The sequence below is a fragment of the Onychostoma macrolepis genome, chromosome 07 (genome assembly GCF_012432095.1).
Source record: "Onychostoma macrolepis isolate SWU-2019 chromosome 07, ASM1243209v1, whole genome shotgun sequence".
Lineage (NCBI taxonomy): Eukaryota > Metazoa > Chordata > Actinopteri > Cypriniformes > Cyprinidae > Onychostoma > Onychostoma macrolepis.
The window spans coordinates 31398833-31425591 of NC_081161.1; the positions used below are offsets into that span (position 1 = coordinate 31398833).

General features: G+C 39.7%; 2 protein-coding genes across 2 annotated transcripts; both read left to right on the forward strand.

Annotated features, from left to right (window-relative positions):
* The first annotated feature begins 291 nt into the window (after positions 1-291).
* On the forward strand, positions 292-1944 carry gtf2a2 (general transcription factor IIA, 2). Its single transcript, XM_058780517.1, has 4 exons — positions 292-513; positions 1126-1230; positions 1383-1509; positions 1604-1944. The coding sequence occupies exons 1-4, from the start codon at positions 442-444 to the stop codon at positions 1627-1629; spliced, it is 330 nt and encodes a 109-aa protein (XP_058636500.1). The 5' UTR covers positions 292-441; the 3' UTR covers positions 1630-1944.
* Positions 1945-3008: 1064 nt separating this feature from the next.
* On the forward strand, positions 3009-26723 carry trpm1a (transient receptor potential cation channel, subfamily M, member 1a). Its single transcript, XM_058781804.1, has 27 exons — positions 3009-3098; positions 6160-6236; positions 6766-6964; positions 7119-7332; positions 7525-7649; positions 7783-7954; positions 8295-8469; positions 8709-8832; positions 11587-11659; positions 11821-11921; positions 12086-12259; positions 12432-12566; positions 12903-12953; positions 13229-13369; positions 13833-13862; positions 14025-14317; positions 14479-14707; positions 14797-14928; positions 19462-19599; positions 19694-19822; positions 19907-20158; positions 20258-20432; positions 21652-21672; positions 21772-21916; positions 22051-22253; positions 22341-22473; positions 25242-26723. The coding sequence occupies exons 1-27, from the start codon at positions 3009-3011 to the stop codon at positions 26458-26460; spliced, it is 4950 nt and encodes a 1649-aa protein (XP_058637787.1). The 3' UTR covers positions 26461-26723.
* The last annotated feature ends 36 nt before the right edge of the window (positions 26724-26759 follow it).

Genomic DNA, 26759 nt, shown 5'->3' on the forward strand with positions numbered 1-26759 from the left:
AATTTTTTTTTTGGCACAAATGGAACCACATACTTAAAGTTTACGGAAGGATGTGTAATGAAAAACTATTATAGCAAAATGGAAAAACAACAACAACAAAAAACAAAGCATTGTTTTATATATATATATATATATATATATATATATATATATATATATATATATATAGCCTACATATAAATATATATATATTTTTAAATATTAATATTAATTTTCGTTTTTCTTGTTAAAGAGGAACTGTACGAACACCTACTAGATGATTTGTATCCTCCTACCTTCATGTTCGGAGATTTGTGTCCCTCGCGAGTTTCCGTAGCGCGATCGGTCTAAGTTTGGATTTTGAGGAAGTGCTCGGCCAGCGGGCAAATCACAAAGCATCAGCGAAGATCCTACGGTTATTTTAAACAGAACACCGTACAGCGTTCACACTGAAAATACACTATGGCATATCAACTCTACAGAAACACGACACTCGGGAACAGTCTACAGGAGAGTCTTGATGAACTTATTCAGGTAAGAGGGTTGAATCAAAGTGAAGTTATCTAGCTTGATTGCTAGCCAGCGCAGAATGATGTAACGTTAATAGATAAACACAGATAACGGAATAAAACGAATACATCTAGTCATCTACCTTCGGTGGTTTATTATATCGTATCTTAGTGATAAATCCTACGATTTGTTCTCATCGTGGTTTGTGATGTGTCGGTTTATTAAAGTTAATGAGTGTTAGCTAACGACAGCTGTGTTTGTAATTGAGCTGCTCTTTATTAGAATAAGTTATGAATTTAAATGCTCCAGTGAGGGACAAATGAACTGTTTTAGTGTTTCTTAGATGTTTACATGAAATGTGTGTGTATATATATATATATATATATTTTTTTTTTTTTTCACATTACCGCAGATATCATAACAATCATACCTGTATGTGTTTAATAATAACAATCATGCAGGCAGACTTTGTATGTAACGTTACATGCTTATGCCTGCCTAATAATATTAACTCCACTCAAGAAAGCCTATTAGTGTTGAATCAAAACAAAAATACAGTGAAGCTTAATGTGTTAAATATGTATGAATTCTCTTAGTAACGGAAAATATTCAACTGTATTTTCTGTCCCTCCACAGACTCAACAGATCACACCACAATTAGCCCTTCAAGTCCTTTTACAGTTTGATAAAGCTATCAACACAGCACTGGCCAACCGGGTCCGCAACAGGGTCAATTTTAGGGTAAGTCAAGCGAATGTTAATACTCTACAATAACTTTAAAATGGAAGTTTAAGTTTTGTCTGCTTATGCAAGTTATTTAGGTAACTAGCTCTGCTTTGAACTGGACGTAGCTGTGACATGCTAAAACTCACTGCTGTTTGTTTTATCCACAGGGATCTCTGAACACATACAGATTCTGCGATAACGTCTGGACGTTTGTTTTAAATGACGTTGAGTTCCGAGAGGTGACGGATCTGGTCAAGGTGGACAAAGTAAAAATTGTAGCATGTGATGGCAAAAGTAAGACATTTGATTCACTTTGCTGATGTTCAATATTTTCATACTTATGGTGTTGTGATGCAGTCCTCCTTATTAAACCTCTTCTCTGTTATAGACACTGGGTCTAATGCAGCTGAGTGAAACCAAGGTGGAGAGAGAGCGTGCAAGAGAAGTGAGCTGAATTTGCTGGTTGATGGGAAGGATGAAAAGAATTGAAGACGAGGCACACAGCGGTGGGGACTGTGTATATATTATTTATTGCAAGAAACAGTTCTCCAGCCTTCATACATCAACCTGCTCAGTGGAGGACTGACAAACGTATGGAGCACACAAGGCCTTGGATGTCACATGAAATTTTTCTTTTTATAAATAAATATATATAATTTTCATAGAAATGCCAATGCTTTTCAGTTTGTTACTATTTAGCTTATTCTCTAATAAACTTGTTTTAAATGGTTTTTGGCTTCTCTTGTTTTGAATAATTTTTTTCCTTCAAATGAACAGGATAATAAAACGTACGCACCGCTGAATGTGCACTAGCTGACTGGTCATGTCTTCAACCCCGGTTTCACAGACAAGGCTTAAGCCTAGTCCTAGACTAAAATGTAAGTGAACCGTTTCAAATGAAAGAAACTTGCACTCACTGATCTTAAAATATATCCGTGCCTTTGTTTTGTCTTAAGATGCACACCGGTAATGTTTTTTCTAAGGCACGTTTATAAAAATGTCCTAATTGAACTATGGCCTAATCCTGGTTTAGGCTAAGCCCTGTCTGTGAAACCGGGCCCAAATGTTTTTGCAGAGTTTAATTCTTATTAGCTCTCATCTATAACCTTAAATGTATCAAAACCATCAACTTTAGTTCACTCGCAATTCAGTGATTCTGAACATTAAATCAGGCAGAAATGCTATCAGAAGTGTAATCTGAAGAATTCATGCCTGTCTTTATTCCTTACGTTGTGTATCAGTTGCAGGAGCAGAACAAAAAAGTTTTGGCTTCATTTACATTTCGAACCAAACTACTTAATATTTTTATAATCTTGAGATTTTAACTGATAATAATGAGAAAAACATTGATAACAGATTGTTTTGTGATCCCATCACCTGAACATTGGTACATGAGTGATTATGCTGCACTCTCCTATTCACAGCTAAGCCCTGCATTTCGATATCTTAATACTTCCCAAGTCATGACCTAACCATGTGTTTTTTTATTTAGCATTAGAGCCATTTTTGTTCGACTTTCACCCAGATTTACCTTCAATCACCATTTAATAAATCTCCTGCATTAAAGAGCATCACTCATAGGGCAACTCCATTAAGCCTGATTACACACACACACATACAGTAGTCAGGGAAGGGGGTCTTTGTGTCAACGTCATACTATTTGCATCTCACTGTGTCTGACTGTGGAATGCTGGAGTTGGACATCACTCTGTTCAGTTGTTGGTCATTTTGTGTGCTGGTCACGGAGACTGTAAGGCTGGATGGTGATGGCTGGACTTTAGGAGCTCATAAAAATGGATAACAGGGGCTTTGGAGGGAAAAAGGCCAAAGAGGGCTCTTTTAAGCATGCATCTATTAAACGCACATCCTCTGGCTCTCAGAAGGTAAGAGACCTCAACAAGCTTTGAATTTCCCCTCATTTCTACTGCAACTAACTGGGTTATCTTGAGTTGGTGAAGAAACAAGCCTGTATCGAATTATGGTTGGGAGCAGAGCCAGCTAAGAAATCTGGGCCCTTATTTAAGAAATCTAGAAATGGTTGTGAGCCCCTAGAATCGTTCCCATCTTTCACCTGGCTATGCCTCCGCTTTGGGTTGGCTAATTAACTGAAGTGATGCTATCATACTCAATTCATGCTGAATTTGTTTAGGACTGGAAATGTTTGAGGTTTGACTGATTCTTGCACTTGCATGTTTTGGTTGCATGTTGCAGGCTTGTTTTATAATGTTAACAAAACTGGGGTCTCTGTTGGTTAACTTTTTATATCGGCAGTGATTTTGTCCATGTGTGTGAACTTATTTGGTGAATGCATTCATTCTAGTGATGGTCTTGGTCTCTATATGTTCACTTACACATGTGCACATGTACAAAAACTGTTTTCAGCATTGTCCTCTAATCTCTGATAATGGCCCAGTAAAGAGCACTGGCCCGGGTAGCTTAAACCCCTGTTCTCTCTAAGTGTCAATCTTATGTGATTAATGCAGAGTTCTGTGGAAAGAGTCCAAACAAAAATGGACAAAACACACTTAGTGGACTTACAATGGACCTGAAATCATTTCAAATCAGCTCGTGTTTTCAAGGGAATGGAAAGTGGTGTACTGGAGTTCTTGAAAATTCAAGGTTGCATTAAAAAAATTCAGCAATGTCATGATTCACTTGACCTTCCAGCTCTGTAAACTGGCTGTTCCATCCTTGTCTGGGTACAAACTGACAAACAGCATTTTTCTTTATCAAATTCATACATGCTTATAATCAGCATTCACAGCTGTACATGTTCTGTAACTGCACTTTTAATCGTCCATAATAATGTTAGAATATAATAACTCCCAGAATCATATGATTTGGGGTAATCATAATGAGTGGATGGGAATTCTGAATAAAGCCCCCAAATACCTTTTACAAAATCCATTGTAACGGAATCCTGTTGCATTGTAGAATATTTACTGTATTATCTTTCTTTCTCGTAAACAGTGTGGAAACATTAGTCTTCATTTCCTATTGGCAGACAGAGTTGATTTGCTCTTTGCTTGATTTACTTAGATGAGGATTATCTGAGTTGAGCTTCTCACAGAGCTCCTTTATGTAGCTGCTCACGGGGTAGACATGTGTTAATGTGAGAGCTTTGAGGGACTTAATTGTAATTAGGGATCAGTGAGAGCAGATTTTTCTGGTTTACTCTTTCTGTTTAATTTAGTCAGTCTTTATCAGGAAGCTAGGGACAATACTGGCTATGTGGCTATCCGTATGTGTAGTTGAAAAAAAAAAAATATATATATATATATATATATATATATATATGAACACCATGTAAATAATATATTAAAAATGTGCATTTTATTTTTTACATTCTTTTGTCTTGCTCAGTCAATTAAAGTATATCATATTTTTTGCCTAATATCATATATTTAAAAAAAATAAAAATGTTTTGCCTAAAAGATAATTGTTTGAGCAGTTTCAGAGAGTGGTTTGTGTGACGGTGCAGCTTCACTTTCCACATGGGAAATTCCACATGTGTGTTTCTATGACTAAACCCTTTAGGATTTGGGAGAAATGAAGCTCTAAAATGCCCAAATCCAAAGATGTCGAAAGCTGTCGACAGATGTCTAAACACAAATCTCATATGTACTTGGGACGGAGCCAGATTATCTTTCAGCGATACTGCTCTTTGTGAATGAGAGCGCTTGTGCTTAATTTGATTTGTGTGGAAGGCTTTTTAATATGGTGCTGCTACAGCAACACAGTTTTATAGAATACCTTTCTGAAAAAGATAAAAACATGCCTACTGTCTCCAATATAAATCCTAAATTATTGACAAGACTTCAGTAAGAACTTGAGGCACCTGTATCTTTCATTTAGTTCCTATCTTTCCCAGTTTACCTCAACAAACAGCATTAAGAAGAGGTGTGGAGGGGCTAATGGGAGAGATTAGCATGCTGACCAATGAGGCAGATTAGAGAGCCCCTCGTCTCGGAGTAGGCTTTAGTTTGTGGTGTTCCGGTGGACTGGTCATGAGGTTCCAGCAGGATTATCTTCAGTGGTCATGGGACTCTGAGACTGAGGTCCAGCACACGTGGTCCAGACCTCTGCTCCATAAATGAAGGCCACAGGCAGTTGAAGGCAGGCTGGAGGAAGACTTCATGACAAGCCTGCCATTATGCAAGCCTTTTGTCTTTCTCTTTATTTTCAAGGGTAAGTGCCTGTCTAGCAAGTCAGTTTGAGCTCAAGAGATAATGTTAATGATGGTATATACCTCAGATATCTATTGGTGGAATATTGTAAGCTAGATCCTCCACAGCAAGATTTCTTGGGGGTTTTATTTAATTTATTTTTTTTAGGTATTTTCCTTTCTAGTGATGTGTTTGGCTTGCTATTGGAGCATTGAAGGTCAGGCGTATTTCTGTAAATACCCTTGTGTTACACAAATAACATTAAGCTGATAGTGCCAGATGATTTATTTATTATATATTTGTATGTATGTATCACAAGCCTGTTTTCATGTATTATTGTCTTAAATACAAGTGCAGTTAAAATTCTTAACAAATATATGAATAGAAAGTAAACAACTGTGCGTGGGAGAAATACTACTGTGTAATGTGACCTAGAAGGGTTCAGCTGTTTTCATAATTTTAATATGTCTAAAGTGTTTTCATTTACCCGGAGTGCTTTACTGCTGTTGTGAAAACCCTGAACACACATATTCATACTTGTGTACTGTATATATAGGTAACCTATATATGATCACAATTATTCTTACAGTGTGTGCTGTTTTCATTGTTTTCCACATTGTTAGTCAGAAACAATTTGATAAACAGATAAGCTGCAGAACAGCTTGTTCTTTTTTGTAGCTACTGAGAAAATTAAAGTAATGGATTACAAAAGAGATTTAGGAAATGTTTTGACATTCCAAATGAAATGACTTAAATTCTCCTCTTCTGTGTCTTGCAGTTTCAGAGGGCATGGATTGAAAGGACATTTCTAAAAAGGGAGTGCATTCACATATTCCCCAGCAAAGAGCCCAACAAGTGAGTAACAGTGTTGCTAAAATTAACTAAAACTAAAACCAAAATATTTTTTGTTAACTGAAATAAAATACAAACATTAAATGAAAAAAATAATATTTTACAAAATTAGAAATATTGTATTGGCAGCTTATAGAAACAAAATAAGTCTAAGTTGAAATACTAAAATTGCTAAATAAAATAAATGAAAGGCAAACAGAATTATGAAATATTTAAAAAACAAAAACTAATAAAAACGATAAAAGCACAACTAAATTAGTAAAACTAATATGAAAATGGAAGCTAAAATAAAAATGCTGCTCAGTAATATTTTTTGCTCAGTAATATCTCACAGTAATTTGATAAAAGACAAACTGGATGATTTACTCATTTACAAAGTACTTTTATTAATACAATAAATTAAACTTAGTGCAACATGATAGTTCTAAATCCATAAACATGCTTGTTCATTCGGCCCTCAGAAGAAGTTTATATTAATAAGGTATACTTTTGCGGTTAATATTGACTTTTTCATTTTTGCTAACTATTGTAGGTGTTGTTGCGGTCAGCTGGTAAACCAACATGTGGCTATTCTTCCTGGCTCCACCAATAAGAGCGCAGAGGAAGGCCTGGGGGTGCAGACCGAGCCTCCACAAGAGAAATGGTCGGTTGCTAAGCACACACAAGCCACGCCCACTGACGCATACGGCGTCATTGAATTCCAGGGAGGAGGTCATGTCAACAAGGCCATGGTATTTTTTTCAGATAACCATGTGATTCATTTGTTTTCCATTGCACAAAAATGTGCTCAAACACTTTGGGCGTCATCCTAAAAATTATCCTGAACCAGCATTTTAGATCCCCTAAAGTCTTATTATTTTCTCTCTCTTCCTTGTTTATCATCAGTATATCCGTGTGTCCTATGATACCAAGCCTGATAACCTTCTGCATCTGATGGTGAAAGAATGGCAGCTGGAGCTGCCCACCCTGCTGATCTCTGTGCATGGAGGCCTGCAGAACTTCGACTTGCAACCCAAACTCAAGCAAGTGTTTGGAAAGGGCCTGATAAAAGCAGCAGTTACCACTGGGGCCTGGATCTTCACTGGGGGAGTTAGTACAGGTGGGTGTTTGACAACACAGAGAAGTGCAGCCATGGTCATGGTGTGACCTAACTGACATCAATTAAATGGTCTTCTGTTCCTGTTTCAGATACTGAATCATCTGCTTTCCTGTTGTGCAAGAAACTGCGAATGACTCCATCACATGACACACTAATAATTTCATGTTTATTCCCTCTTGTCACATTACACAGGAGTGATTCGGCATGTGGGAGATGCGCTGAAAGACCACTCCTCAAAGTCCCGTGGGAAGGTGTGCGCCATCGGAATTGCACCATGGGGTATTGTGGAAAATAAAGAGGATCTGATCGGACGAGACGTAAGCCATTCATGTCATTGCACAGGGATGCACGTACTCGTGTTTAATCAGCATAAGTGAATGTTTCAGGTTTGGTTTCTGCGAAGTTTTTGGCTGATGTGTCACAACTGTGTCTGTGTTTTGCTTTGACCAGGTGACGCGACCTTACCAAACCATGTCCAACCCTCTCAGCAAACTTTCTGTGCTTAACAACAGCCATTCCCACTTCATTCTGGCTGACAACGGCACTCACGGAAAGTATGGCGCGGAGGTCCGACTGCGCAGGCAGCTGGAGAAACACATCTCTCTGCAGAAGATCAACACACGTAAGTCAACTTTTAGCAGTTACGTCAGCTTTTTGAAGAATGTTAAACAATTTTAATGAAGCCATCAAGTCAAAAGGGAACGAAACACTGTCAAAACACTGTTGGAGTCCATGAATGTTGGTCTAGTGATGGAAAGCCTCCTGTGACCTCCTGGGTTTCCCTTTGTCATCCTATGCCTGGAGTTCCTGATGAGGCTGGGACAGCAAAGGGAGGTCCAGACGTCATCCCATACTGCAGTCAAAACAACCATCTTAATCGTGCTCAAAAGCATCTTTTCATGTCTAATCACTTATTTGTGCATATTTGTACATGAGTGTGTTTTATGTGTGTGTTTGTACAGGTCTGGGTCATGGGGTCCCTTTGGTGTGTCTGATTCTTGAAGGAGGGCCGAATGTAATCTCCATTGTGTTGGAGAGTCTGCGTGAGGAGCCTCCTGTACCTGTGGTTGTGTGCGACGGCAGCGGCCGAGCATCAGATATCATTTCATTCGCTCACAAGTACTCTGAGGAGGATGGGTGAGGAAAATATTGATGATGATTCAGTGATTAATAATGAATTTTAAAGGTGCAGTTCTGCAAGTGCTTTTTTCTGAGGTAAATTGACTGCATAACAGCAGAAAAAGTAAGTTTTTACTGCTGTTCAAAAAAACCGTATTTGTGATATTAAAGGTCCCTGAACACTGAACCTCTTTGGTCTCTAAAAACTGTTTCTAAAAGCTCCTTCTCTTGGTCTCCATTACCTTGTTCTGGTGCAGGTTGGTTAATGATAGTGTTAGAGACCAGCTTCTAGTAACCATACAGAAGACATTCAACTACAACCGGAATCAGGCACAGCAGATTTATCTCATGGTGATGGAGTGCATGAAGAAAAGAGAGCTGGTGAGTAAAATAAAGGATGGGATGTCAAGAAAACATATTACAGACAACTTTGTTCAAGATTTTTGCCATAATATAAAACATACTGTGTATTTTTTTTCAACATTTTGTTTTATATTGTGTTATATTTCACAGAAATGATAATAAACATGACTGTTATTCATCTGGACTCATTTGCCTTTTTCATATCATACATTGTTCTTTTTATTTTCTTGTTTTTATTTTTTGCTATTTTTTCCTATGTTGTAATTTTAAACCACCCAGCTCACAATTTTCCATCGTATTTCCCTGTCATCCCATTGAGTGCTTTTGTCCTTCATGAAAATATAGACATGAGGTTTAAAATTATATCCATAACCCGGGGACACTGAGGCAAGTTCCTCAAAACCATGCAAAGAACACATGATTTACAGAAGCTATGGGAAACTTAGAAAACACATATCAGTAAACATGTTTGTGCATCTTGGCTTTTCTGGGTAGCAATTTGTGATGTCTCAGATCATACTTTTTTGAAGTTTAAGATATTAAATTAATCAAAGAAAGCTTTACTGTTGCTGTGAATATGTCATCTTTTGGAGCCTTTTAAAAAGTTTGCATAATGTAATATATAAATGCATGTTTTAAACAATGCATTACTCACTCCCCACTCTCATGAACAAATCATTATGATCGATCTATTGCTCACATATTATCTGACCAGCTAATCATTTATTGTCTTTCAACGTATATATACAGTGGGTACGGAAAGTATTCAGACCCCCTTAAATTTTTCACTCTTTGTTATATTGCAGCCATCTGCTAAAATCATTTAAGTTCTTTTTTCCCTCATTAATGTACACACAGCACCCCATATTGACAGAAAAACACAGAATTGTTGACATTTTTGCAGATTTATTAAAAAAGAGGGCTCTGGCTGGGCCATTCAAGAACAGTCACGGAGTTGTTGTGAAGCCACTCCTTCGTTATTTTAGCTGTGTGCTTAGGGTCATTGTCTTGTTGGAAGGTAAACCTTCGGCCCAGTCTGAGGTCCTGAGCACTCTGGAGAAGGTTTTCGTCCAGGATATCCCTGTACTTGGCCGCATTCATCTTTCCCTCGATTGCATCCAGTCGTCCTGTCCCTGCAGCTGAAAAACACCCCCACAGCATGATGCTGCCACCACCATGCTTCACTGTTGGGACTGTATTGACAGGTGATGAGCAGTGCCTGGTTTTCTCCACACATACCGCTTAGAATTAAGGCCAAAAAGTTCTATCTTGGTCTCATCAGACCAGAGAATCTTATTCAGGTGTTTTTTAGCAAACTCCATGCGGGCTTTCATGTGTCTTGCACTGAGGAGAGGCTTCCGTCGGGCCACTCTGCCATAAAGCCCCGACTGGTGGAGGGCTGCAGTGATGGTTGACTTTCTACAACTTTCTCCCATCTCCCGACTGCATCTCTGGAGCTCAGCCACAGTGATCTTTGGGTTCTTCTTTACCTCTCTCACCAAGGCTCTTCTCCCCCGATAGCTCAGTTTGGCCGGACGAACAGCTCTAGGAAGGGTTCTGGTCGTCCCAAATGTCTTCCATTTAAGGATTATGGAGGCCACTGTGCTCTTAGGAACCTTAAGTGCAACAGAAATTTTTTTGTAACCTTGGCCAGATCTGTGCCTTGCCACAATTCTGTCTCTGAGCTCTTCAGGCAGTTCCTTTGACCTCATGATTCTCATTTGCTCTGACATGCACTGTGAGCTGTAAGGTCTTATATAGACAGGTGTGTGGCTTTCCTAATCAAGTCCAATCAGTATAATCAAACACAGCTGGACTCAAATGAAGGTGTAGAACCATCTCAAGGATGATCAGAAGAAATGGACAGCACCTGAGTTAAATATATGAGTGTCACAGCAAAGGGTCTGAATACTTAGGACCATGTGATATTTCAGTTTTTCTTTTTTAATAAATCTGCAAAAATGTCAACAATTCTGTGTTTTTCTATCAATATGGGTTGCTGTGTGTACATTAATGAGGGAAAAAATGAACTTAAATGATTTTAGCAAATGGCTGCAATATAACAAAGAGTGAAAAATGTAAGGGGGTCTGAATACTTTCCGTACCCACTGTATATACAGACAAATACATATTCGATTTCTGTCCAACCATGATAATTAAAAACAGCTGTGGAAAAGTGAATAAGCAAATACTATAATTGTTTATTTCATATTTTTATTTCTCGTTAAGTACTGTGACCATGTAGGTCGATTTGTGCTTGTCCTTCATAGAGTTACACTACTTCTCTGTGGTTTGGGGTCAGTAAGATTTTTATTAATTTTTTTAAATGCAATAATAAAAAGTGGCAATACGGACTTTACAAAAGATTTCTATTTAAAATTTAAAAAAATATGTTTTTTTAAACATCCTATTTATCAAAAAAAAATCAGAAAAAATGTATCACAGTTTCCACAAAAATGTTAAGTAGTGTAACTGTTTTCAACACTGATCATGATTATTATGATTTCTGAAGGGTCATATGACTGGAGTAAAAGCCTGCTGGAAATTCAGCACTGTCATGACAGGAATAAATGAAATTCAAAAAAATATTACATTGTAGTAATACTTCACAATATCACTGCTTTTACTGTATTTCTGATCAAATAATAATGCAGCCTTGGTCAAAAGAACTTACTGTCCACAAACTTTTGAACAGTAGTGTATAATGTAGTGTATAATAGTAGTATGCTATTACATGCATTCCACACAGTTTTACATTTTGTGCTGTAACAGATCACAGTTTTCCGCACGGCCTCAGAGGGTCAGCAGGATATTGAGATGGCCATCTTAACTGCTCTGCTGAAAGGTGAACTCTTGTTCAGACCACACATCACACAGTATACAATATGGACCAGTTTTGAAAACTGAAATGTAACATTCCTGAAAAGTACATTGTTTGTATCAAACAAAATATTTTTAATGCAGCTCTTTCTCTCTTATTCCTTTTAAAATCTTTGGGTTTGTCAGGCACAAATGCCTCAGCTCCAGACCAGTTGAGTTTGGCTTTGGCCTGGAACCGTGTGGATATTGCTCGCAGTCAAATCTTCGTCCATGGACAACACTGGCCTGTAGGTGAAGGGTTAATGGAAACATAGCACACTGATTGCCTAGAGACTCAGTATTCATATATGTATATACTGTATGTATATACACATCCATACATACATATTATAGTATTTGTATTCACTATTATAAAGTTATTGAATACATATTTACATGTCTATATCATCAGCCTGCCGGGTCCCTGCCCACCTCATCCACGAGCCAGCAGGATAAACCAAAGAGCCCTATCACCACCCGTGCCAGCAAGGGTAAACCTGCCAGGGCCAAGAAGGGCAAAGGTGCCAAATCCAAACCTGAGCCTCCAGAGGAGACAGATCCTAGAAAACTAGAGCTGCTTAACTGGGTAAGGTTCATTCTTTAGTAATATTGTGTTAGTATATTACTAAAGATATATACTGTTATTATATTACTGGATTTGTATATATTCTAATTAAAATTATTCTGTCTATATGTGTGGGTATGTTCTTGTTGGTCAATTAAATTTCATGTGTGTGTGTGTGTGTGCTGTAAAATAGGTTAATTCTCTGGAGCAGGCCATGATGGACGCACTCGTGCTTGACAGAGTGGATTTTGTGAAGCTCCTTATTGAAAATGGCGTCAACATCCACCATTTCCTGACAATCCCGCGACTTGAGGAGCTCTATAACACAGTTAGCACACAATCATATATTTATGGAATATTAGAGGGTCACATAGCCACTCTCTGTTTTACCATTTTATGTTTTAATGATACAACCAATAACAAATGTGACCCACATGTCCAGTTATTAGAGCTTTTACTGCTGTTCACTTCTCGCTTTCCATGCAGTATGGTTTGAAAATGTCATTTGTGTGTTTAGTATTATCCATTATCATATGAACAATCTGTTGTTGAGGAGAAAGCACTTAGCCCACAAACATCTGTGTGTTTTACAGAAGATGAAGCCTAATGGGCTTTTCCCTGAATTGCGTAAGTGGTTTTATGATTTTTTTATTTTTTTATACAGAAATTAGGGCCGACCAACACATTGCATTTTGTGGTCAGAGATGTCAAAAAGGTAAAGTCCATTATTAATAATTTGTGCTATGGTCTTTCTTGTCTTCGAGGTTATCAAAATGAGTTAAAACATACACTGTATTTTTCTGTAATTTTATGGCCTATTTGTTCTAAAGAATAAGACGTTAATCTTCTTAGCAGTGTGTGAATGCAGTCGTGTGTTTGGATTTGTGTATGTGTGTTTTGTGTGTGAGCGTTGCATAAATAGTTTTATTTCACTCTAGTTTCAGTAGTTTCAGCAGTTACTTTATGGTGTTATGAAATGAATGTTTCCAGGGAAACCTACCACCAGATTACCAGATCACTCTGATTGACATTGGCTTGGTTCTGGAGTACCTCATGGGAGGAGCGTATCGGTGTCACTATACTAGGAAAAGTTTCCGCACACTCTATAATAACCTCTATGGACTGAAGAGAGTGAGTTACCACCATCCCTTATACACTTATTCATGCATATCTGAAAATACAAAGTCTTTTCCCTGCAAACACATTATACCTAACACAACTGCTTAGCTTAATAATATCATAGTGGCCAACCAAGACTTTTCCAGGGGCTAAAAAAACTAACAAAAATATTTGACAGAACATATAGTAAAAATATTGAAACATATATAATTTCTGATTCTGATTCTATTTTACAGAAAAATATCAAACAAAAATTACTGACTTGTCAATTAATGGGCCAATTAGTTGTTCTTGCTTAGTCTATGGTCTAGCAAAAATATAGATAATTATTAATAGTAAAATTTTTCTCAGCTTCCACACTTTTGAGAAATTAAAACAGACATAAAATCGATTAACCAGTTATTTACCAATGTGTTATTAAATAATCAAATATGCTCAAAAACATCTGATTCTCTCTCTTTTTTTTCTCTTACAGCCCAAAGCTTTGAAACTCCTGGGTATGGAGGTAAGCCACTAACAAAATAATATTAAAAAAAGGCATATTTTTTGTAAGTATTCAGTATTAATATGTATACTCTCTCTCTCTCACACAAAAGAAATTTGACTGGTAGCAAAAACTTGTAGTAGCCCATTTACAGACACAATCACTTCGTTTTGTTTTCGACAGGACGATGACCCAAGACCTAAAGGCAAAAAGAAGATGAAGAAGAAGAAAGAGGAAGAAATCGATATTGACGTTGATGACCCAGAGGTCAGTCGATTCCAGTACCCCTTCCATGAGCTGATGGTGTGGGCTGTTCTCATGAAGCGACAAAAGATGGCGCTGTTTCTCTGGCAGAGGGGAGAAGAGGCCATGGCCAAAGCTCTGGTGGCATGTAAACTCTATAAAGCCATGGCGCACGAATCCTCACGGAGCGAACTAGTGGACGACATTTCGCAGGATCTGGACAATAATTCCAAGTGAGCAATTATTATATTATATTGTTTTTACTATCTCACTTGGTTGCATGTGGCTGAATAGAATAGAATAGAACTGTTTTTGGTTTTCATTTCTTAATTGAACTGTAAACACAACAGTGTTACTTCTCATAAAACCTCTCTCTTCTCTCTCTCACACTCAGGGAATTTGGCCAGTTAGCGTATGAGCTGCTAGATCAGTCATACAAGCATGATGAACAGGTGGCCATGAAGCTTTTGACATATGAGCTGAAGAACTGGAGTAACTCCACCTGTCTGAAACTGGCTGTAGCTGCCAAACACAGAGACTTTATAGCCCACACCTGCAGCCAAATGCTGCTCACCGACATGTGGATGGGCTGCCTGCGGGTGGGCAAGAGCAATGGACTCAAGGTCTGCAATACAAAATAAATACACTACATTTTTAAGTCACTGACTCTAAATATTATATCAACATTTTTATAATTTAATATCATTCACAGGTAATCCTTGGAATCATCTTTCCTCCAACCATTCTTCTCCTAGACTTCCGAACTGGAGATGATCTGTCTTACCAAAACTCCAAAGACAAAGAAGAGCTCAAAGACAAAGAGGATGATAACAAATCTGGCAAGGTAAAAATATATACATTACATTTCTAAATATATTACAATGAAAAACATTTTTTTTATTGTACAACCCGAATTCCAGAAATGTTGGGACATATTTTAAATTTGAATAAAATGAAATCTAAAAGACTTTCAAATCACATGAGCCAATATTTTATTCACAAAAGAACATAGAGAACATAAGAAATGTTTAAACTGAGAAAGTTTACACTTTTATCCACTAAATGAGCTCATTTCAAATTTGATGCCTGCTACAGGTCTCAAAAAAGTTGGCAAGGGGGCAACAAAGGGCTGAAAAAGCAAGAAAATTGGAAAAGATTCAGCTGGGAGAACATCTAGCAACTAATTAAGTTAATTGACATCAGTTCTGTAACATGATTAGCTATAAAAGGGATGTCTTAGAGAGGCAGAGTCTCTCAGAAGTAAAGATGGGCAGAGGCTCAATATGTGAAAGAGTGTCAATACGTCAAATTGATACGTCAAATTGCAAAGGCTTTGCAGCCATCAGTAAACAACAGACTGATCACCCGGAAGCAGCTTTTATTGTTGCAGGTGACTTTAATCACTCAAACTTAAAGTCAGTGCTACCCAAGTTTCACCAGCATGTTTCCTGTCACACCAGAGGAAACAAAACCTTAGACCATGTTTACACAAACATGGCTGGAGCTACGTTGCAACACCCCTCCCCACCTGGGACAGTCAGATCACCTTTCTTTGTTCCTCACCCCAAATATGCACCCTCATCAACCGTGTGAAGCCATCAGTGAAGACCATCAAGGTGTGGCCTGCGGGGCAGATTCCACACTCCAGGAAAGGTTTCTACACACAGACTGGAGTATGTTTGCTTCTCAAGCCACCAGTGGCGCTCACACAGACATTGACTCTTACACCTCCTCTGTATTGGATCATATCAATATCACCATTGACAGTGTTACAACCCAGAAACAGATCACCACATATCCAAATCAGAAGCCTTGGATGAACAAGGAAGTGCGACTCCTGTTGAAGTCACGCAACACTGCCTTCAGATCAGGAGATGCACAAGCCTACAGCACATCCAGAGCAAACCTGAAGAGGGGCATCAAAAGGCCAAGCACTGCTACAAGCTAAAGATAGAGGGACACTTTTCCAACTCTGACCCTCGACGCATGTGGCAGGGCATTCAGGCCATCAGTGACTACAAACCCACCCACTCCACCCCCGCAGCCACTGATGTCAACTTCCTGAACGAGCTAAATTACTTTTATGCTCGCTTTGAAAGAGACAACAGAGAAACTGCCACCAAGCTCAATCCCTCAGCTGACCACCCACCAATCATACTCTCCTCCACAGATGTCTGCAAGGAACTGAGTCGGATCAGCGCACAAGGCTGCTGGACCAGACAACATCCCTGGTCGTGTTCTCAGGGCATGTGCGGAGCAGCTCGCTGGGGTTTTACAGACATTTTCAATCTGTCTCTTGCCCAAGCAGCCGTACCAACATGCTTTAAATGCACTTCCATTGTGCCAGTGCCAAAACACTCTAGTCCGAGGTGCCCTAATGACTACCGCCCTGTAGCACTCACACCCATCGTCATGAAGTGCTTTGAGCGGCTGGTCCTGGAACACCTAAAAGACTCTCTACCATCCACATTGGACTCACACCAGTTTGCCTACCGTAGCAATAGGACCACAGAGGATGCAGTTTCCATGGCACTGCACTCTGTGCTCACTCACCTGGACAACGAGAACACTTATGCACGTATGCTGTTTGTTGACTTCAGCTCAGCATTCAACACTGTCATCCCAACCAAGTTAATAGCCAAACTTGGAGACCTGGGCATCAATACCTCAATGTGCAACTGGATTTTGGACTTCCTGACCAACAGACCCCAGAATGTTCGATCAGGATTCACCTGCTCCACATCCATCACACTTAACACTGGTGTACCACAGGGCTGTGTGCTAAGCCCGTTTCTCTACTCCCTCTTCACCTCCGACTGCAAGCCTGTGTATGGATCTAATTCCATCGTCAAGTTTGCAGACGACACCACGGTGATTGGCCTCATCAGTAACAACGATGAGACTGCCTATACGGAGGAGATCCAGCACCTGGCCACATGGTGCACTGAAAATAACCTGCTCCTCAACACCACCAAAACGAAGGAGCTCATCGTGGACTTCAGGAAGGAGTCAAGAGGCACACACGACACCATCCACATCAATGGAATGGCTGTTGAGCGTGTCTCCAGTTTCAAGTTCCTGGGGATCCACATCTCGGCGGACATGTTGTGGAAAACCAACACCTCCAGCCTGGTCAAGAAGGCTCACCAGCGCCTCTTCTTTCTGAGGACACTGAGGAAGAATCAGCTCTCCTCGGCTATCCTGGTGAACTTCTATCGCTGCGCAATAGAAAGCATCCTGACCAACTGTGTCACAGTATGGTATGGGAGCTGCTCTGTTGCGGAGCGCAAGGCACTGCAGCGGGTGGTGAAAACTGCCCAGCGCATCACAGGGACTCCACTACCTGCCATCGAACACATCCAGAGGAAACGCTGTCTGCATCGAGCTCGCAGCATCCTTAAGGACTCCTCTCACCCAGCCCTCAGACTGTTTTCTCTCCTGCCCTCCGGCAGGCGTTTCAGGTGCCTCCGGACCAGGACCAGCAGATTAAAGAACAGTTTCTTCCCCAGAGCTGTCTCTTTACTGAACTCTAACCCCCGTTGATCCACTTCCTCATATATTATTAACTCTTCTCTCCTACCTCACATCGGCCTTATTTGCACTACTGAATGTAAATTTTTATTACAGTAACAACTGTTTACTTTTGTATCTTGCACTACCATACCTAAATTGGATTATGCTCATTTGCACTGCTGACTGTTGTTTACATTATCAATGTTTACATTAACATTTTGCACCGTATGTCTAATTGTAATATGCAATCACTTCCACTGCACTTTTACACCTTGTTTATAGTAATAGCCATCTGTATATATATTATATTGATAGTACATATCACCTGTAAATTCTGTTTATAGTAATAGCCATCTGTATATTTATTCACTATACATATTCACCTGTAAATTCTGTTTATATTAATAACCATCTTTCTATATATATATTTATACATATATTCAGTACATATCCTTGTCCTGCACTTATTCAACCATTGTATATCCTGCACTTGCTGCTATTGCACTTCTGGTTAGACCTAAACTGCATTTCGTTGCCCTTGTGTAATGACAATAAAGTTGAATCTAATCTAATCTAATCTAAATCTCATCAGCTACAGTGTATAACATCATCAAAAATTCAGAGAAACTGGAGAAATCTCTGTGCGTAAGGGACAAGGCCGAAGACCTTTGTTGGATGCCCGTGGTCTTCGGGGCCTCAAACGATACTGCATCACTCATGGGCATGATTCTGTCATTGACATTACTAAATGGGCCCAGGAATACTTCCAGAAACCACTGTCGGTAAACACAATCCGCCATGCCATCTGCAGATGCCAACTAAAGCTCTATCATGCAAAAAGGAAGCCATATGTGATCATGGTCCAGAAACGCTTAAAAATGGACAGTTTCAAAGTGGAGAAGTGTTCTATGGTCAGACGAGACATTCTTGTTGGAAATCACAGACGCCGTGTCCTCCGGGCTAAAGAGGAGGGAGACCTTCCAGCGTGTTGTCAGCTTTCAGTTCAAAAGCCAGCATCTCTGATGGTATGGGTGCATAGGTGCATACGGTATGGGCGGCTTGCATGTTTTGGAAGGCACTATGAATGCTGAAAGCTATATAAAGATTTTAGAGCAACATATGCTCCCCTCCAGATGACGTGTATTTCAGTAGGACAATGCAAAACCACATACTGCAGCTATTGCAACAGCATGGCTTCATAGTAGAAGAGTCTGGGTACTGAATTGGCCTGCCTGCAGTCCAGATCTTTCACCTATAGAAAACATTTGGTGCATCATTAAATGAAAAATACATCAAAGACGACCACAAACTCTTCAGCAGCTGGAAACCTATATCAGGCAAGAATGGGATCAAATTCCAGAAACTCTAACCTCGATGCCCAGACGTCTTCAAACTGTTTTGAAAAGAAGAGGAGATGCTACTCCATGGTAAACATGCTCCCGTCCCAACTATTTTGAGACCTGTAGCAGGCATCAAATTTGAAATGAGCTCATTTTGTGCATAAAAGTGTAAAATTTATCAATTTAAACATTTCTTATGTTTTCTATGTTCTATTGTGAATAAAATATTGGCTCATGTGATTTTGAAAGTCTTTTAGTTTTCATTTTATTCAAATTTAAAAAACCTTCCAACATTTCCGTAATTTGGGTTGTAATAATATTTCACAATATTACTGTTTTTCTGTAATTGATTAAATAAAAGCCCTCTTGGTGAGCAAAAGAGACTTCAACAACAGTAAAAAAAATACAATAAAATTGTACTGACCCTAAACTTTTGAATGGTAGAATAAATATTCTGTGTTGGCTTCTTAGTTTTTTATGGATCTTTATGAGGTAAAACTCTCAGGGTGGGTATTTATTTTCAGGATGGCACCATGAGCATGGACGGAGTGTCTAAGAAAGGCGATGAGGAAGATGGTAAAAAGAAACAAAAACGAGTGCCTGTTGGGAAGAAGATATACTATTTCTATAACGCTCCGTTCACCAAGTTCTGGTTCAATACGGTATGATATTACTTAAAAGCAAAAAAACATCATTAATAAAAAACATTATGTAAAATATTTTTTTTTTAAAACAATGATTAATGTATCTACTCAGACTGCGTACCTGGTATACCTGATGCTATATAATTACATCATACTGGTGAAAATGGAGAGATGGCCATCACTTCAGGAATGGATCGTCATCTCCTACATTATCACTCTTGGACTAGAGAAAGTTAGACAGGTGAAGTACACAAACAGAAAATGTTTTGCTATATTGTCATATTTATGTGTTTTTTCTTCATTGGACACGTGTGTTTGTGTGCAGATCCTGATGTCAGAGCCGGGAAAGCTGAAACAGAAGATAAACGTATGGCTTGAAGAGTACTGGAATATCACTGACCTGGCTGCCATCACCATGTTCCTCATGGGACTGTTACTGCGATTGCAGAATGAGCCTTACATGGGCTACGGACGCGTCATCTACTGTGTAGACATCATCTTCTGGTACATTCGTGTCCTCGACATTTTTGGAGTTAACAAGTATTTGGGACCGTATGTCATGATGATTGGTAAAATGGTGAGAACTAACAGAAAAACTTATATTAATGGCTCAAAAGCTTTTGTTTTCTGTTTTCTGAAGAATAATGATATTTTATGTGTGTGTGTGTGTGTGCAGATGATTGACATGCTGTACTTTGTGGTGATCATGCTGGTGGTTCTCATGAGTTTCGGTGTGGCACGTCAGGCCATCCTGCACCCGGACGAGGAGCCGACGTGGCGTCTGGCGAGGAATATCTTCTACATGCCCTACTGGATGATCTATGGAGAAGTGTTTGCTGACTCGATAGACCGTAAGACTAGAATTCATAGTAAGATTCTGTTTCCTGATTCATGTGTGGATGATCCGTCTCGTCTCCATTCCACCCTCTCTGTATCTGTGAACTATACAGAAAGATTCGTGTCTCATCTCCTGATCATGTGACCATTTACACTGCAATGGCATTCGTCCTCTACTGAATCATGTGTGATGGACTGAGTGTGTGACAGTGCCAGTCTTTACCTGCCCTGCTTGTGAGTTTTATGTCTTTATGTCTTGTAGCTGTTAATTGTTGGCATTTTTCTTTCACTTTTACACTTCACTGCTCGCTTGGGTTAAATTGTGCCTATATAATTCTCATTTGTAAGCTGCTAAATGAATAAATGTACATTTAAAAAGAATAAAAACAAGGTGAACGAATAGCTGCTATTTTAATTTAAAAATTAAATAAATAAAAATACTGTTTTTAATGATAATATGGTTAAAACACATAATATATAACATGATTTCAAGTCATAAATAAATTCTTCCAAAAAGAGTAAAAATGTAATACTTTAAATTCGTTACCTGTTCCTCCACTGACTAAAATGTTCATTTGTATGCGAGTACTTTTTTTTTTTGTACTTTGTAGTGATAAAAAGAAAATTGCCAGTATCTTGGCATGTAGTCCATTTTGGATACAGTGCAAATTAATTTCAAGTGCTGAGTTTTACTCTTTTTGGAAGAATTTAATGATAATATAGAACATATAAAAATAAATGATGGTAGTTGTACAGAAGTATGTGAAAATGCGGTTAAGAAAAACTTATTGTGCAAACCTACACTACCATTCAAAAGTCTATAGGGTTGGTTTTTCATGAGTTTTATATTAGTCTCTTATATTCACCAAGGCATTTATTTGATCAAATAAAGTAAAAATGTTACTTTTGTGAAATATTACTTTAAAATAATTTTTTAAATAGAAGACTTTTGTTAAATCTTTTTGTCTTAACTGTCAGTTTTGGTCAATTTAATGCATCCTCCTTGATGAATAAAAGTATCTTACCCAGAACTTTGAATGGTATTGCATCTTTCCTTTCTTCACCTAAAATGTGAAGTGCACAAAAATCTTTAACAATGACTATTTTAAAATATTTAACTTCCCCTCCTAATGCACTATTTTGATGGCTGGCTGATTGTGAAATTATTGATATTTGCTTAATTCTCCATAATCTTTAACTGTGCCTTTTCTCTTTCTTTTTAAATACTCATAGTCTATGCGATGGAGATTAATCGTGAGTGTAAAATTCTTCCACTATACCCACAATTAAATGTAATTATCAAACACTAGAATGATGTCATGGTTGGATCATAACCTCTGTAATGTATGGCAGCACCCTGTGGTGAAAACATGTATGATGAAGATGGGAAGAAGCTCCCTCCATGTATACCTGGGGCCTGGCTCACACCTGCCATCATGGCCTGTTACTTACTGGTAGCCAACATCCTACTGGTTAACCTGCTCATTGCTGTATTCAAGTGAGTCAAAAAATAACACAAAATGTAAGCACTGTAATGTAAAGCAATGATGAGCCATAGCACTGTAGCAGTATTATGTCCTCATAGATTCATTATCAGCACTACAACACTGAGAGAACTCATTCCTTTCACAGTAACACATTCTTTGAAGTGAAATCCATCTCCAACCAAGTATGGAAGTTCCAACGCTACCAGCTCATCATGACTTTTCACGACAGACCGGTGCTTCCTCCTCCCCTCATCATCTTCAGCCACATGTACATTGTGTTGAAGCGCCTGTGCTGCCGCTGCAGGAAGAAACAGGAAGGGGAGCTGGATGAGAGAGACCGCGGACTGAGTTATTACTCCTGTTACTCATTTTTACTGCTTCAATGTATCAATCTTATAGCAACCTATTTTAAAACACATTTTTTTCTTTTTTCAGAGTTGACTCTGAGTCTGGAGGAACTGAAGAGTCTGTATGAGTTTGAGGAACAGTGTGTCGAGGAGTACTTCAGAGAGAAGGAGGACGAGGCACAGTCTTCCAACGATGAGCGAATCCGAATTACTTCCCAGAGGTACTGGATGAAAAATAATAACTGCACCTGCAAATGCCATTTCAGGGCTCAACAATAAGGATCTTCTTTTGTGGTTCTGAATGATCAGTTTTTATAGTTAGCAATGCATTTATTTTAATTTATTCATTGTTTTTTATTTATTTTTAGAGAAAAGGAACATTTGCAATAAGCTGCAAAACACAGTTATAATATTACTCCATAAATTCATAAAAAGACTATTGTATGCGATGTAAAACATTACTGTCTGGTATGTAGTTTTCAACAGAATGTGTTTTTGCACTCCACTGCACTGCTTTCAAATTGATTCCCTTTTAAGTAAATACGTGGTAAATATGGATTTCTTTGACCGTTGCATCACGTCTGCTCTCTTTTGCAGCATCCCACTCACGATGATGTTCTAAAAATGCAGCGCTGAAGTAATGCCGTGGACATACTAGACTTTCTACAGACATTGCAATGCTCATAATATGACATCACACTGCATAATTTCAACATATAATACATTCAAAGTGTAAAAATATGCAACCTACTCCACTCCAATTCTGCATATTCATAGTTAGCATACTTTAATTCAGATAAAAGATCAAACCTTCTATTGATCACACAGCTTGACGTGATACAAAGTTGCAGGTCAGAGTTCACCAAATTTGAACATTGAAACGCAGCAAAAATTGACATGAGCTCGCGTTTCCTGTGTCCCGCATTTACACTCGCTAGAATGGAAGTCAGTCGAATGAAAACTGTAGTCTGACTATCTTTTAAAAAAGTCGCATCTTGAGTTTTGTTTTGTGAACAGTAGAATGGAAAAAATTTTTTACTTAAGGGTGCTGTTTTTAGAACGCCATCGTGTATGAGACACTGCAGAAAAATGCAGTGGAATGCAGAAATGCGTTCTGTGTGAACAGCCCCTTATGCTTTCGAGACTTTCAACAAATCCTCATCTACACTGAACAAAATGATAAACGCAACACTTTTGTTTTTGCCCCATTTTTCATGAGCTGAACTCAAAGATCTAAGACTTTTCCTATGTACACAAAAGGCCTATTTCTCTCAAATATTGTTCACAAATCTGTCTAAATCTGTGTTAGTGAGCACTTCTCATTGGCCGAGATACTCCATCCACCTCACAGGTGTGGCATATCAAGATGCTGATTAGACAGCATGATTATTGCACAGGTGTGCCTTAGGCTGGCCACAATAAAAGGCCACTCTAAAATGTGCAGTTTTACTGTATTGGGGGGGTCTGAAAACCAGTCAGTATCTGGTGTGACCACCATTTGCCTCACGCAGTGCAATACATCTCCTTCGCATAGAGTTGATCAGGTTGTTGATTGTGGCCTGTGGAATGTTGGTCCTCCTCTTCAATGGCTGTGCGAAGTTGCTGGATATTGGCAGGAACTGGAACACGCTGTCGTATACGCCGATCCAGAGCATCCCAAACATGCTCAATGGGTGACATGTCCGGTGAGTATGCTGGCCATGCAAGAACTGGGATGTTTTCAGCTTCCAGGAATTGTGTACAGATCCTTGCAACATGGGGCCGTGCATTATCATGCTGCAACATGAGGTGATGGTCATGGATGAATGGCACAATAATGGGCCTCAGGATCTCATCACGGTATCTCTGTGCATTCAAAATGCCATCAATAAAATGCACCTGTGTTCGTTGTCCATAACATACGCCTGCCCATACCATAACCCCACCGCCACCATGGGCCACTCGATCCACAATGTTGACATCAGCAAACCGCTCACCCACACGATGCCATACACGCTGTCTGCCATCTGCCCTGTACAGTGAAAACCGGGATTCATCCGTGAAGAGCACACCTCTCCAAAGTGCCAGACGCCATCGAATGTGAGCATTTGCCCACTCAAGTTGGTTACGACGATGAACTGCAGTCAGGTCGAGACCCCGATGAGGACGATGAGCATGCAGATGAGCTTCCCTGAGACGGTTTCTGACAGTTTGTGCAGAAAGTCTTTGGTTATGTAAACCGATTGTTGCAGCAGCTGTCCGGGTGGCTTGTCTCAGACGATCTTGGAGGTGAAGATGCTGGATGTGGAGGTCCTGGGCTGGTGTGGTTACACGTGGTCTGCGGTTGTGAGGCCGGTTTGATGTACTGCCAAATTCTCTGAAACGCCTTTGGAGACGGCTTATGGTAGAGAAATGAACATTCAATTCACGGGCAACAGCTCTGGTGGACATTCCTGCAGTCAGCATGCCAATTGCACGCTCCCTCAAAACTTGCGACATCTGTGGCATTTTGCTGTGTGATAAAACTGCACATTTTAGAGTGGCCTTGTATTGTGGCCAGCCTAAGGCACACCTGTGCAATAATCATCTTGATATGCCACACCTGTGAGGTGGATGGATTATCTCGGCAAAGCAAAAGTCCTCACTAACACAGATTTGTGAACAACATTTGAGAGTAATAGGCCTTTTGTGTACGTAGAAAAAGTCTTAGATCTTTGAGTTCAGCTCATGAAAAATGGGGGCAAAAACAAAAGTGTTGCATTTATAATTTTTAGTTAGCCATCTAGATAACATTGTCTTGGTGGCAAATTAGCAGAATTGCTAATTGCACATGTTCAGTGAATATAAAATGTTTAGTGGCAATGCAGCACTGGCCCGAACAAGCTCGCGACAATTCTGTCATCTGGTCAGAAATTCTCGCACACTTGCATCCTAATTGTTGAGTCCTACATTTAGAATAACTATTGAGGTTAAAACAAACAACAATCATTTGAAACACTTGTTGTTGCAGAGTCGAAAACATGTCCATGCGCCTAGAGGAGGTGAATGAACGAGAGCACTCCATGAAAGCCTCTCTGCAGACAGTAGACCTGCGCTTGGCTCAGCTAGAGGAGTTCTCTGGCCGCATGATGCATGCGCTGGAGCGGCTGGCTGGCATCGACCGCTGCGAACTGGTCCGTGCTCGATCCGGGAGCTCAATGGCCGTGGACCAATCTGGCCTGCTTCGCCGCGGTAGCATCAACAGCGCCGACGGCTACAGTTTGTACCGCTGGCACCTGGATGCTGAGGACCGTGGTGAGGAGATGTCAGGGGACAGGAAGGCCCACGCAGAGAGACGCGGTAGTATTGGCAGCAGCGACCTCCTTCTAAACCCTCATCAAGGCTCTTGCTACGGACCCACGCTGGACGTGGTGCCCCTCCGGCAAAGGACACGCTCCAGCTCCAGTGTGGACATCCTCATCTCTCCTTGCGAGTCACAAGACAGAGTCCAGACCACTCAATCCCCAAAACTCACCTCCGCTCAACACCCTAAAGATCCACAAGCTCTGCTAGAAGCTGGAATAGACATAGCAGTTTCACATCCTCTGGAAAGGGCGCAATCTCTGAGGCAGTACCCAACTGCAGCTCAAAGTAACTCACTTTCATACGAGAACAGATCCCAAAGTGGTACTTTGTACGTCTCGATGGCACAGTCGAGGTTGTGCAGTCCAGGGAATACGTGGGCTTCGGAGCCCCACGGCCTACAAGATCAAGCAAGCAGATCGCCAACGTTAGGTCGCTGGCCTCCACGCTTTGATGACAAAGTTCATCCCTCCCCATTCGGACTTTCACCCAAGACATCTTTAGAGAAATTAAGACAGAGAGAGGCCCAAGATGAAGAAGGATCTTCTAAGGAGAGCAAGTGGACAAAAACGCAACAAGGGGAAAGTGAGGAGAAGAAGAAAGATGAGGATCAGTCAGAGGCAAATAGCGAAAGCACCAAAACAGAGGGAGGAGAAGAGAAAAGAGAGGAGCTGACGGACTCAGATCACTTGTATGTTGCAGAGGACAGGATGTACCCCTCACTCAGATCTAAGAGTCTGAACACTAACCCACGAAAGGCGAAGGCTGTAGGGAACATGCTGGATAAACCTCGAGCAGCCAGTAGTGTGAAAGACCTGGCTGGGGCCTTTGAAGTCAACACCAATGACTACAGACCCTCCAGAGACAGGACAGGCACACAGACATAAGCGCAAGATCATCGCAGTAGTGCTAGGTTAAAAAAGTTGATTTTCATTGTTTTCCAGTATGGATAGCAATTCTAACTAACACTAGCTATGCTTGTGCATTGACATCTTACCTAGCAGGCATATTTTCATACATTTATATTTATGAAGTATGTCATTTTAATGCTAAAACCTGGTATGCAAAAAGGGAAATTAGGGACTACCTCTGTACTGTAGATATTAACCATCCCATTTTTTCAAAATAAAGGGACATTTTACTTCAGTTATGCTGTTTATTACTCAACAACTTCACATCTTTCCTA

Bases quoted from the DNA above. Each gene is read 5' to 3' on its own strand.
- trpm1a (XM_058781804.1), top strand. From the start codon at position 3,009: ATGGATAACAGGGGCTTTGGAGGGAAAAAGGCCAAAGAGGGCTCTTTT. The intron at 14,318-14,478 runs GTGAGCAATTAT...TCTCACACTCAG, and splicing joins GATCTGGACAATAATTCCAA to GGAATTTGGCCAGTTAGCGT. The intron at 14,708-14,796 runs GTCTGCAATACA...TATCATTCACAG, and splicing joins GCAAGAGCAATGGACTCAAG to GTAATCCTTGGAATCATCTT.
- gtf2a2 (XM_058780517.1), top strand. From the start codon at position 442: ATGGCATATCAACTCTACAGAAACACGACACTCGGGAACAGTCTACAG. The intron at 514-1,125 runs GTAAGAGGGTTG...GTCCCTCCACAG, and splicing joins GTCTTGATGAACTTATTCAG to ACTCAACAGATCACACCACA. The intron at 1,231-1,382 runs GTAAGTCAAGCG...TTTTATCCACAG, and splicing joins GCAACAGGGTCAATTTTAGG to GGATCTCTGAACACATACAG.